The sequence below is a fragment of the Dama dama genome, chromosome 1, assembly GCF_033118175.1.
Source record: "Dama dama isolate Ldn47 chromosome 1, ASM3311817v1, whole genome shotgun sequence".
Taxonomy (NCBI): domain Eukaryota; kingdom Metazoa; phylum Chordata; class Mammalia; order Artiodactyla; family Cervidae; genus Dama; species Dama dama.
The window spans coordinates 30,601,315-30,614,917 of NC_083681.1; the positions used below are offsets into that span (position 1 = coordinate 30,601,315).

The 13,603-nt window shown below is 37.9% G+C and overlaps 1 protein-coding gene across 3 annotated transcripts in view; it reads left to right on the forward strand.

The window, feature by feature from the left end:
* CBL (Cbl proto-oncogene) overlaps nucleotides 1–13,603 on the forward strand; it is an 87,705-nt gene that overhangs the window by 58,053 nt on the left and 16,049 nt on the right. For 2 of the 3 annotated variants that reach the window (XM_061146021.1, XM_061146035.1), the window contains 7 exons: nucleotides 1,858–1,945; nucleotides 2,309–2,440; nucleotides 2,653–2,856; nucleotides 7,128–7,187; nucleotides 7,812–7,943; nucleotides 8,029–8,409; nucleotides 10,164–10,258. In XM_061146021.1, coding sequence (XP_061002004.1) covers nucleotides 1,858–1,945; nucleotides 2,309–2,440; nucleotides 2,653–2,856; nucleotides 7,128–7,187; nucleotides 7,812–7,943; nucleotides 8,029–8,409; nucleotides 10,164–10,258 — 1,092 coding nt within the window. The remainder of the gene's footprint in view (nucleotides 1–1,857; nucleotides 1,946–2,308; nucleotides 2,441–2,652; nucleotides 2,857–7,127; nucleotides 7,188–7,811; nucleotides 7,944–8,028; nucleotides 8,410–10,163; nucleotides 10,259–13,603) is intronic. The other variant, XM_061146032.1, reaches the window with a different exon arrangement.

Here is a 13,603-nt window from a genome sequence, read left to right on the forward strand (position 1 = left end):
TAGAGTCTAGGAACTTAGGACTATGAAACTGCATCATTAATGACTTTATTACAGGTTTCCTCTACAGGTTAAGATTCAGGAAACATATTAACAACTTATATTGTTTGAATTTTCAACTTCTGTAGGACTTCTGTTTTTATTTGAAAAGGATTCCTTGAGTGAAATTATTTTTGCCTCTACTATTTCCATTGTTACCCTGAGTAGATTTTATCTTTCTTTTTTTTTTCACATGTTAACTTATTTTCAGGTCTATATTAGATTTTAAAATATACAGTACTTTCCAAACACAGGGGCCTCCCCTAGAGCTCAGCAGGTAGAGAATCTGCTTGCAGTGCAGAAGACACGAGACACGGGTTTGATCCCTGGGTTGGGAAGATCTCCTGGAGAAGGAAATGGCAGCCCACTTGTCTGGAGAATCCCATGGACTGAGGTGCCTGGTGGGCTAAAGTCCAAAGGGTCACAAGGGGTCTTGACATGAGTGAGTGACTACAACACTGACAACATCAGTATTGTCCTCCAGACACTGATACTCTTTCTCCAGGGCACAGTGCCACAGGCTCTATTTTAATCAAGGGGTTGATAAGCTTTTTTTGTGAAGGGCCAGATAGTAAATAGTTCTTCAGTCTTTGCGAACCACATAAGTCTGTGTCACTTGGTGGTGCAGTGGTTAAGAATTCACTTTGCAGTGCAAGGGACACGGGTTCGATCCCTGGTTGGGGAACTAAGATCCCACATGTTGCAGAGCATCTAAGTCCGCATGCTACAACTAAAGATTTCAGTGCCACAATGAAAGATCCCTCATGACACAGTGAAGATCTCCCGTGCTGCAATTAAGACCTGACTCAGCCAAATAAATAAATAGGTAAATATTTTTTAAAATATATATTTCTATACCAGTTAGCAGAAAATGTTACCAGTTATTTGACTAGGCACAGTTAGGATGACTTAGATGTTCCTGATGGCAACAGGCCCAGTGGCCTTCATCCTAACTTCATTTTAATTCAGCAGAATTTCTTCAGGCTATGGGTTTTTGTTATCTCTGCTAATATTTATGACTTAAGTTCCTATTTATTCCAGAATTCCTATTCCTTTGGGAATTCAAATTGATTATCAAATTGGTAAGCACTAAACATACTAACAGTTGACCAGGTATAAGAAAACTACATGTGTTTTAAAGTGATTAGGAAAATCCATTTTCCATTGCACATCATTTTCTACAGTAATGTTAGAACTGAAAGGGGTACTTCACCAGATGGCAGAGCAGTTTGATGCTAGAAGCTTCCTGGTAGTTGATCTTAGTGGTTTAATTTGCTTCTTGTTACTTTTCTTTCAAATTGGTGTCTCTTAGTGTTAAATCTGTAAACAAGGGTGTTTTAAGGTCTTTGGTTGAAGCAAGTGTCATTTTTTTAAATTGAGAATTCACACTTTAATCTGTGGTCATCCACAGATAAAAATAGTTGGTAAATTGTGGTGCACAGACTAGGTCTTTTAGTCTGTGTCTAAGATAGTTTTTCCTTTTCAGAATGTTGTTTTAAAAAAAACCCAAAGAAGAATATGTGACACAGACTTATGTGGCTTGCAGAGCCTGAAACATTTACTAACTGGCCCTTTACAGGAACAGCTTGTCAACCCCTTGATTAAAATAGAGCCTGTGACACCCTGGATAAAGAATATCAATGTTTGAAGAGTATCTTCTTAGAACTGATCTGTGTTATTTAATTTTTTTGAAGTACTAATAAAATTTCTCTTTGCACTTCTCCTAAATTACCCTTTTAGAGTGAGAGAATTCCTAGATAACATTTGTCTGTACTAGTAAGCAGTGATAAATTGGCTTCAGATTGGTTACTCTTTTTACAGCTATTTGTTTCCTGATGGACGGAATCAGAATCCCGACCTGACAGGCTTATGTGAGCCAACTCCTCAAGACCACATCAAAGTGACCCAGGTGAGTTTTGTTTTCCATTTTAATCATATTGCTAGACCCAAGCTTCTGTATATTACTCTGTAGAACTGACAGAATTATATTAAGTGATTGGAACACTTAAAATTTTAAACCATTGACTAGATTAGTGAATTTATGTGTGTGTGTTCTCTTTTTAAACCCTGCTTCTTAAAATAGGACCAAGACTAGGCGCTTTCTGTTTTACCTGTTCACTGTTGTGACACTCTGTTTCCAGGCAAAGATTAGTATTACAAGTAACCATCTTCAGTTTTCCTATTTTTAGCTATATAGTTGCAGTCATTCATTTATTCATTCAACAAATATTTGTAACAAACTGAATAATCTCTTTTTCTTTTTTAATCAAAGGAGCAATATGAATTATACTGTGAGATGGGCTCCACATTCCAACTGTGTAAAATATGTGCTGAGAATGATAAAGATGTGAAGATTGAGCCCTGTGGCCACCTCATGTGCACATCCTGTCTAACATCCTGGCAGGTATGGATCCAAACCATGCTTTTTCTCAGCTCAATAATCACAGTGAAGAATTAGGGGTTGTATATCCTTTATGGATATAAAGAATGGTCTGGTTTGTGGGGTAGGTTCTAAACTTTTGGTGCTTTTTTCATTTTTAGGTACTGTGTTCTTAGTGGACGAATATTTTAAGAACTTTCAGATGTGTCTGTCACCATCTCCTGTTTGCTTTGTAGGAATCAGAAGGCCAGGGCTGTCCTTTCTGCCGATGTGAAATTAAAGGTACTGAGCCCATTGTGGTTGATCCCTTTGATCCTAGAGGAAGTGGCAGCCTGTTGAGGCAAGGAGCAGAGGGAGCTCCCTCCCCAAATTATGATGATGATGATGATGAACGAGCTGATGATTCTCTCTTCATGATGAAGGAATTGGCTGGTGCCAAGGTAAGTCTACAATTTAATAGACTGTGGCAAAATCTCATCATCAGCTGTGTCCTAAAGCAGTAGAACACTTAACAACATCTAAAATACAAGGAGTAATAATAGGTAATATTTATTGAACATTTACCATGTGAAAGAGAACCATGCTAAATACTTAACTGCTTTAATTCATAATCCTATACTTACCTATATTCATGTAACCCTATGAGTAAATGCTATTATTATCCTCATTCAGCAATTGAAGAAATCAAGGAGCAATGAGATTAAGGAATTTGCTGAAGGTCACACTACTAGTAAGTTGAGCTAGAATCTGTGGCCAGGCATCCCGCCTTCCAGGCCCATGCTCTTACTGTCTGTATCCTAGAAGTGGGTTCTACTCAGATAGCTTGTGGAGAAAATGAAGGGGGAGTAAAAGAATTGGACCGTGTCTTGCTACTGTGACTAGACTATTTTCTCCTTGTTTTTTTCTCTAGTGGAGTCTTGGCAATGGAAAGTTAGGTTTAGGCAGGAGAAATGAGGCCTTGTTAACTAATAAATGGCAACTAAAGTGATTGGAGGGTGATAGGAGGTACCGTACAGAGACTAAACAAACTAGAAAGGCCCTAGTAGAGATAGGAAAGGTAAAGGCCAAGAAAGGCTGTGACCAGATTCTGTTACATCAGTGGTAGGATAAAACAGAGGTTTATTCGCTAATTCAAAGTAAGGCAGTCACCAAAGATGTTAATAAATATAGGGCAGACAAAGGTTCTAATATGCTGTCAGTTCTCTAGTTTAGGCTGTTACAACTTTGATAGGAGGCATTTTTTGATACAGAAGAATCTTTCTTTTATATCAGCACCCAACTGCCTGGTACATGGTAGGTGCTCAATAAATATTGAGAAGATGGGTTGGATTCTCTTCAATGATTGTGTCCAGTTTGTCTCTTCTTCTCTGTCCTCAATGCCACTGCCTTATTTCAGGCTCTCAGAAGCATAGGTTCTCCCTGTTTCCAGAGTCATTGATCTACAACACACACCTTGATCGTCTCATTCCTTTGCCTCATGCTCTTTAATGATTTCTCATTACTTAATAGGTTAGTAAGTACATTCTCTGTTCTAGGCACTTTGCCCTGATAATCCTTTCACTTTGTTTTGTGGAAGCTGAATCATTAAAGATTTCTCCGTGCTTTTGTCTTGATAGTTTCTATGTAATTTAGCTCAGTTTTCATATCCTGAGAAATCTTTCCAGATGATACCCTGCTTCTCCTACCCCTAACTCACACATATTTACCCAAATATAATCTAGGTCTGGCTAAGTGTTTCTGGGACACTGTGAAATGTCTGCCATAGAATGTCTGCCACCTGGTAATAATTTATTAAAAGTATTTCCTGGAAATTCCATGGCAGTGGTTAGAGTTCCTTGCTGCCACTACTGGGTTTGATCCCTTGTTGGGTAACTGAGATCCCACATACCATGTTGTGTGACCAAAAAAATAATCGTTTCCCATTAGTTCCTAGAAGGCAAGAGTCACCTCTCTTTTGTAATTGGCTATTCACAATTGAGCACATAGTAATTGCTTTGGATGTTTGGGAATTAAAAACACATTGAAACAGGAATTGATAAATGTATCTATGCTATATGGATAGGTGAAGAAATCTGGACTGTTTGAGTAGTACATTTTTAATTTTTTGAGGCTGACCCTTATGGGTGTTCTTTTGCAAGTCTGTCTGTAGGGTGAATTTCTAACAGTCGGATTGCTAGGTAAGAGTATGTCCATTTAAACTCTTTGAGAGAGGAGAGGGATATAATTAGTGGTGGGGCATATGGGAATTTCAGAAAGCAATGGTATTTCACTTTTTAGCTGAAAGGTAGGTTCTATGTGAATGTTTCATCTTATTCTTTGTACCTTATAGTTCATTATCTACTTTTTATGGATAAAATATTGGAGTAAAAATGTTTCTTTTTTTGGATAGACATTAAAATTTATTACCCGTATTTTTTGTCCTAAGGTCACTCCTAAAGTATATGCGACTATGAGAGTACTTGCTTTGTCACATCCCAGTAGCTTGTTGTTTTGTTGCTTAATTTTGATTTGTTTTTAAAATAGTGAATCTACTTTTAAAAATATCCTTGTGATAAATACAGATGGTTTTTTTGTTGTTGTTTAAAGTTTAAAAGAATTGCTAAATATGTCGTTATCTACTTCCATCTCCTCCAGCTCCTATGTCCCATTCAGATTTTTCCATTCGTAAAGCTGTTCCTTAGCCACAGGCTATACTGCTTTCTCCTGATTTTTCGATATTAGTTATGTTTAGAAAAGGATTTAAATCTCTTATCTTCCTCCTTCCTACTCCCTAACTTCCGACTGTAGTTAATTGGAATGTTTTTTGGTTCAGTCAGTATGCAGTGTTTAAATGAGTTTTGCTCCCTATTGTTTCAAGTAATATACTATAATGTGATTACTTTTGCTTTGTTTTACAACCTTCCACTTTTCTGAAATAATTGATTTGTTTTTATTTCCTTAGTTTTCAATTTGTACCTGTCACTACCAAACATCCTCTTGATATAATTTTCTCTGGAGTAAATTCTATGCATGTATTAATAAAGTAGATGTTATGGATTGTAGTATACTGATGTATGGGAGTCTGTCATGTTTTGGCTTCAGTGTAGACTGGTTTTTCACTGAGTGTCCTGCATTCTGTCACCCTGAGGTCTCTCCTCGCCATCATCATGGGACTTCATTGCCTCTCATCTGTGTTGGATTTCGTAACTCCCATGTTTTTCTGTTTCTTGCTTTAACTTCCTTGTTTGAGTAGAGTATGCCCTCAAAATAGCTTTCTGTGAAGAGGTGAGAGGTGAAATTTTTGAGACATCTGATATCTTAAAAATGTCTTTATTCAGCCCTCAAGCTGACTAAATATAGACTTACTGGGTTGAAAGAACACTTCACCTCTGAATTGGTACAGCCTCAGTGACTTCTAGTTTCTAGCATATTTTTGCTCTTTGGTGCCTCTTTTCTCTCTGTCCTCAAAAGCCTTAGACTATTTTCTTTATCCTTGATTCCCTGAAAACTTAAGGGTGTTGTTGTTTGGCTGGTTATGGGTTTCTTTTCTTTCTTTGGGCTACCTATGTAATGAACACTTTCTATATGGATATTTATATCCCTTAGGTCTTGCAAATACTCTTTTTTTTTTTTTTTTGTAATTTCTTCCTCGTATGTGCTTTTATCCTTTTCAGGAACTTTATTATATGTTGAGATAAAAGAACATTTTAGGGATTGGTTATGATATTGAAGCATGAATTGAAGAATATGATTGATTAGCTCAAACCTCTGCCCTTTAAGGATGAGAAGGAGGGGAGGAATGGATGGTGGGGAGTGGATCAAAATAGGCTGAGAGGGCCTTCCAACTGAGAAACAACTTGAAGAAAGTTAAGGAGGTAGGAATTCCAAAATAGAGAATTACAGAAAACGCTATTGGTTAGGGAGACCAAATTAGACTTGTGAAAGCCAGGCAGGAAAGTGACATTTTATGACATGGGAAAGTAGGAGTTACTGGTGGATGGTTTTTGAGCTAGTGAGGATTTAAGGATGGTTAAACTGGTAATGGTGAGCAAAATGATTTAGCGAGATAAGAAACTAGAAAGCTGGGAGAATCATTAGAAGGTGGTTTTGATAAATTAGGTCTGAGGTTGGTAAGTAGAATGGAAAGGAAAATATAGATATGCCATTCTTTTGTGGAAAAATAACAAGATACAGTGAAAGAAAGAAAGAAAGTGAAGTCACTCAGTCCGACTCTTTGCGGCCCCATGGACTGTAGCCCTCCAGGCTCCTCTGTCCATGGGATTTTCCAGGCAAGAGTACTGGAGTGAGTTGCCATTTCCTTCTCCAGGGAGTCTTCCTGACCCAGGGATTGAACCTGGGTCTACCCGCATTGTAGACAGACGCTTTACCGTCTGAGCCACCAGGGAAGATACAGTGACTGACTTAGATATTGATGATGGAGGGAGAGTAAGTGTGACTTTTCACTTTCTTAACCCTTGAGGTGTTGCGCTGCTCACGCTTCATTGACGTGGAGGCCATGTTCTTAAGCGTGAGTCAGAGCAAGTAACCTGTAACGCAGGCTTTTTCCCTTATTCCCATCCTGGCATTAATGATAGGACTTAATATGGAGATGATTGTTTTTCTGTCATTTTACATAAGTGCTTGTAATACATATTTGCCTGTTTTCCATCTGTTTTGCTTTCAGGAAATGCAAAGTAGTATTTTGTATAAATTCTCGTATATCTCTTGACAGCCTACTTGGACAAGCTTATCAGCTATTCATCACCCTGCTGTGGGCAGGGAAATGGAAAAGGTTATATGTTTATTTGTTTCTTTTGATTTGGCACAATTTTCGGAATACAAATTGACAAAAATATCATCCCTTTTAATTACTCAATTGAAATAACATTTCTTTGGAAGAACACAAGATGCTTTTTAATAATACCATCGATCACTTTATCTTATAAATTTCTTTTTTTTCTTTGAATCATAATAACCTCTGGAGAGTTTATTTACTTTGATTTCTTTCTTCATTCTGCTCCTTAAGCATTATTTTCCTACATGATTTGTTGAGAGATTAATGTGTATCCCTTTCTTTTAGTACGACTTTCTTTTTTTAATCTTGAAAAGATTTTTTTTCTTCTGAAGATTAAGAGATGGGAAATCGTAAAGTTTTTTAAAATTATAAACTTGGAAGCTTTTTACAGCACAGTAGTTTCTAGATATAAGTTTTGTAGCTTGTATCTATGATACTTTTGTGATTGAGAGCGCCCTCTTATGGTAACATAAAAATAATTCAGAAAGTGCTTCCGTAAGCCAAAGTCAGGCTCATTGCTATATTCACTGTTCATATTGTACTTGTTTACAGCTTTAGGAGTTGATAGTTACCCCTTCTCCAAACAAGAATAACCTATTAGGAAATTGTTACTTGTATTAGGTGGAACGACCTCCTTCTCCATTCTCCATGGCCCCACAAGCTTCCCTTCCCCCAGTGCCACCACGACTTGACCTTCTACAGCAGCGAATATCTATCCCTTCAAGTGCTTCTGGTCTTGGAACTGCTTCTAAGGTAAAGCATTATCCACTTCTGCAGTTTTTTCTGATTCTTTTTTGTGGATTAGTAGAATTTGATTGCTTCCATCATGCTTCCATAGGCTCCTCCTGGCTCTCTTCATAAGGACAAACCATTACCAATACCTCCCACTCTTCGAGATCTTCCACCGCCACCTCCTCCAGACCGGCCATATTCTGGTGGAGCAGAAACCCGGCCTCAGAGACGCCCCTTGCCTTGTACACCGGGTGACTGTCCATCCAGAGACAAACTGCCCCCTGTTCCCTCTGGCCGCATTGGAGAAGCGTCATGGCTACATCGGCCAATCCCCAAAGTACCAGTAGTTGCCCCAAACCCTAGTGACCCCTGGACAGGGAGAGAATTAACCAACCGGCATTCACTTCCATTTTCATTGCCCTCACAAATGGAACCCAGAACTGATATGCCTAGGCTCGGAAGCACATTCAATCTGGATACCTCCATGGTGAGTCCTCATTTTGAAATTATTTATCTTAGTAACAAATATTTGTGGATGACATTGATGGGGAATGTTCTATGTTATGTTTTGTCCTGGATTCAGAGATAATATAATCCCTATTTTCAAGAAGTATATCTATTAATATGTTTATAAATGCAATAAGCATATTTCTGCCATGAGTTGTATGAATAGAAAACACTTTAATTTTAGAGAAAGAAAAGATTATTTCCAGATAGAGCAATCATGAGGGCTTTATAAGAGTGGCATCTGAATTTGAAGTATTCTTTCCAAAGTGGATACTGTTTTAAGATAGACTACAATGGCAGAAATGCTTAAGATGTATTGTGGAATAAGAAGTGTTTAATTTGAGAGGAGGAGAAGTTTTGTGTATCAGAGTAGGAAAGGGGGCTAGAAAGGAACATTGTTTCTAGATTAGAGGGCACCCTCCCAGAAGAATTGGAATTTATTTGGTATAAATGAAGAGTACATGAAGATTAAATTAGTGCAGTAATGTGACCAAAATGATGGCTTAAAGAGAGGAATCTAAAAAAGAGAGAGAAATCTAGGAATAGTATGCAGAATGGATTAGAAAGAGAATGGATTGAAGAAAGACAGGTTAGCAGTCCATTGGATAAGCAGGAGATAAGGGATAGAATTGGGGGTGGGAGAGGTGTATTTATTCTTTTGTTGGTTCTTTTTTTTTTCTTTTTCTTTTTGTTGGTTCTTTATGCACTCAGCAAAAAATCTTGCCCTCAAAAAATTTACATTCTACTGGAGGAAGGATGGGAAATAAACAAGATAACCTATAAAATACAAAAAGTTTTGGATGCTGATGAATGCTGTGGAGAAACATAGGGTGAAAACAGTGTAGAGAAAGCTGGATTTGGGATGGGGAGGTACATGAAGGGATGACATACATTTCTGAGCAAAGACTTGGAGCAACATGGGGTGGAGGGAAAGCAGATGAGTTTGGGAGAGTCTGTGGTTGTAATCACAGAGGGGCTCCACATAGCTGGTACGGGGAAGCGAGAGGGAGACTCCTGGTCCAGGAACAGAAGGGGGAGCCTGGTTAGGTAGAGACTTCAGGGCGCATGGAACAAAGACCCAGTGAGTCTTGAAAGCAGTTGGTCGGTGGAAAAGAGGATGAGAGGTCGCATGTACATATATACACATATGCACACACCGCAGAGGTTTTTAACCTGGCTAACTAGGGATAGACATGTTGAATTTGACATGAGCCATTAAAGGAAGAATTGGCCAGTGGGCAGTTACAAACCCAAGAAGAAGATGGAATTGGAGGGTAAAGTTGAGAAATGCTGTGGTCCTTAAATGAACTATGCATTTCATGGTTGAAAGGGAAAGGGGAAGGTAACTTAGCATTTAAGTGGCATCTATGGTATAGGCAGTCTTAATTAGTGAGAGTGGATTAGGTTTGACTTTCAGTGGCATTAATATAGAAAAATATGTAGATTTTTAAAGCTAGAATGGTAATTGTGCAGACAACCAGTTTCCTCAGATCTTTCTAGAATTAAAACAAACAAAAAAACCCCTCATTTCATTGCCTCATTTTTAGATCTACCCTCCCTAACCCTTATATTTGAACCTTCAACTATACTTTTGTCAGATATAATAAGCCCAAAGCATGGCATTGAGGATGAGGTCTCTGTCTATATGACTGTTCTTGTTATTTTGAATAGATTAAATAAGAGGAGATGCTTAGCTATATTAAGAACATTTTTTTTTAACTCTCTTCTTTCCAGAATATGAATAGCAGCCCATTAGCAGGTGCAGAGTGTGAGCATCCCAAAATCAAACCTTCCGCATCTGCCAATGCCATTTATTCTCTGGCTGCCAGGTAAGTTTACTAAAACTGTATTTCATACAGTGGAGTTGATATTTTCAAACAACTTGTTTATAGGAAATTTAGAAAACCCAGAGGGTTGTAAAGAAGAAAATAAAAATTGACCTGTATTTCTATTATGTAAAAATTATCATGTATTGGACTGTTTCTTTCCATTATTTTCTCTGTGTATATGTACATAGTAGGAATGCAAAAGTAGGAAGTCAAGAGATATCTGGAGTAATAGGCAAGTTTGGCCTTGGAGTAAAAATGAAACAGGGTAATTAAAGGCTAAGAGAGTTTTGTCAGGAGAACACACTGGTCATAGCAAACATCCTCTTCCAACAATACAGAATGAGAAGGAACTTTGAGACCTTCTTAAAAAAAAAAAAAGCAAAATAAGGTACAATGTGGAGTGTATTGTGGGAAACTTACATATAGGCAGTATTGGGCAGACAACCATCCAGAGGCACTTGGAGCTACACTGCACGTCACTGAAAGGGGAACAAGGGAGTATAAAGGGGCTAAAGCTAAAGATAGAATCTGACTCCTAAAGGAGAAGTGTGTCTACAGCAATAGGAACCGGGTGGGGCGAGCTGGGGGGAGAATCTCTTGCCATTATTCCTCACAGACCATTAATCTATGTCAGCTGAAGGTATTCCTCGAGTTTTCATGTCAGATGAAACAAACGTAAAAGTTGATAGGGAAGTCACCTGGCTTGGGCATATTCCTTGTGAGCAGGCTAAAGCCCAGTCACAGAGAAGGGGAAGGCATGGGACTGCAGGTGTAAGATGGAGCTCACAGAATGGAGCCAGTATGTTTCAGCTACACAGTTATTTAGGAGTATATCATTTAATTTCCACAGTTTGGGGACTTTTCAGTGTTACTTTTTTTTTTAATTGATTTGTAACTTTATCTGTTGTGATTAGAGAAAATATTTTGTATGATATTTTAAAAAATCTATTGAGACTTAGTTTGTGGCCTAACATAACATATTGTCCATCTGTAAGGTGTCCTGTTTGTACATGAGAAGAGCGTGTGTGCTGTTAATGTTGAGTAGAGGTTTTTTGTGTTTGTCTATTACATCTAATTGGTTTATTGTATTAAGTCCTTTGTTTCTTTACTTATCTTATATTTGATTTTTGTGTCCATGATTATGAGTAGGGTGTTGAAATCTCCAGTTGTTATTCTAGAGCTGTCTGTTTCTCCCTTCAATTCTGTCAGGTTTTGCTTCATATATTGATGTTTTGATGGTCTGTCATTAGGTGTATCAGTTCAGTTCAGTCGCTCAGTTGTGTCCGACTCTTTGTGACCCCATGAACCACAGCACGCCAGGCCTCCCTGTCCATCACCAACTCCCAGAGTCCACCCAAACCCATGTCCATTGAGTCGGTGGTGCCATCCAACCATCTCATCCTCTGTCGTCCCCTTCTCCTCCTGCCCTCAATCTTTCCCAGCATCAGGGTCTTTTCCAGTGAATCAGCTCTTCACATCAGGTGGCCAAAGTATTGGAGTTTCAGCTTCAACATCAGTCCTTCCAGTGAACACCCAGGACTGATCTCAGGTGTATAAATGTTTATAATTGTTAAATCTTCCAGTTTATATAATGTTCTTTGTCCCTTGTAACCTTTTTTGACTGAAAGTCTATTGTGTCTGAATATTAGCATAGCTCCCTCCTCCCCGCACCCCTTTGGTTACTATTTGCACAGAATAACTTAATACATCCTTTGACTTTCAGCCTGTTTGTGTCATGGAGTCTCAAATGAGTCTCTTATAGATAGCATATCTTGGATTGTATGTTTTAATCCAATCCAAAGTCTCTGTCTTATGATTGGAGAGTTTAGCTCATTTATATTTAAAGCAATTACTGATATGGAGGGACTTCTATCATGTGCTGTTTGTTTTCTGTATTCCCTGTAGTTTTTTTGTCCCTCATTTCCTGCATTACTTTCTTTTGTGTTTAGTTTTTGGGTTTGTGTGTGTGTGTGTGTGTGTGTGTGTGTGTGTGTGGTGAAATGTTTTAAGTGCCTTTCTCATTTCCTTTTGTGTATATTCTATAGATTCTTTCTTTGTGGTTACCATAGGGATTATATGTAACATCCCAAAGCTATAACAGTGTAATTTGAATTTATACCAGCTTAGCTTCAGTAGCATGTAAAAACTCTGCTCCTTTACTGCTCCACCACACCCCTTTCGTTGTTGAGTCCTAAATTACATCTTTATATATTGTGTGCCCCTAGTACTTTTTTTTTTTTCCCCTAGTACTTTTAAACTAGATTATGATCTAGTTCTTTTAAGTGCATTGGTTTCCTAAAATTTATACAGAAAAAGAGATTTGGAGTTAACCAGCCAAAGTTATAGTAATACTGGCTTTTACACTGTTAATTATGGATTTTTTCCTTTTAAATGCACTAGTCTCTTAAATCATGTAGGAAAAAAAAGGTACAGTTACAAACCACTCTTAACAACAATACTAGCTTTTATAACTGTCTGTGTATTTACTTTTATGCAAGTCTTTATTTCTCCATACAGCTTGAAATTACTGTCTAGTGTTTTCATTTCACCCTGCAGGACTTACTTGGGCATTTCTTACAGGGCAGGTTTAGTGGTCATGTACTCCCTCAGCTTTTGTTTGTTTGGGAATATCTTGATTTCTCCCTCACTTTTGGAAGCAATTTTACCAGATGCAGTTATACTTCAAAGATACTGTGGTTTGGTTCCAGACCACTGCGTGAAGGTGAATATTGCAGTAAAGTGAGACCGCTGAATTCTTTGGTTTTGGTTTCCCAGTATATATAAGTGTTATGTTTACACTATGCTGTAGTCTGTTACGTGTGCAGTTGCATTGTGTCCTATATACACACACACACACACCTTAATGTAAAATGTTTCATCGCTAAAAAATTCTAACCATCACCTGAGCCTTCAGCAAGTCATAATCTTTTTACAATAGTGATATCAGAGATCACTGATTATAGATCACTGTAACAAATATAATAATGAAAAATCTTGAAATATCTTGAGAATTATCAAAATGTGGCACACGGACATGAAGTGAGAAAATGCTGTTAGAAAAATGGTGCTAGTAGACTTACTTGATACAGAGTTGCCCCAGGTCTTCAATTTATTAAAAAACAACAACAAAATGCTGTCTCTGAAGTGCAGTAAAATAAGGTATGCCTGTGTAGAATTCTTGGTTGAGAGCTTCTTTTCTTTTAGCATTTCGAATATATAAGCCGACTGTCTTCTGGCCTTTAAAGTTTCTGATGAGAAGTCTGCTTATAATCTCATTGAGGATCCCTCATGTGTGATGGTTTGCTTCTTTCTTTATCTTTGTCTTTTAAGAGTGTGAGTCTTTTT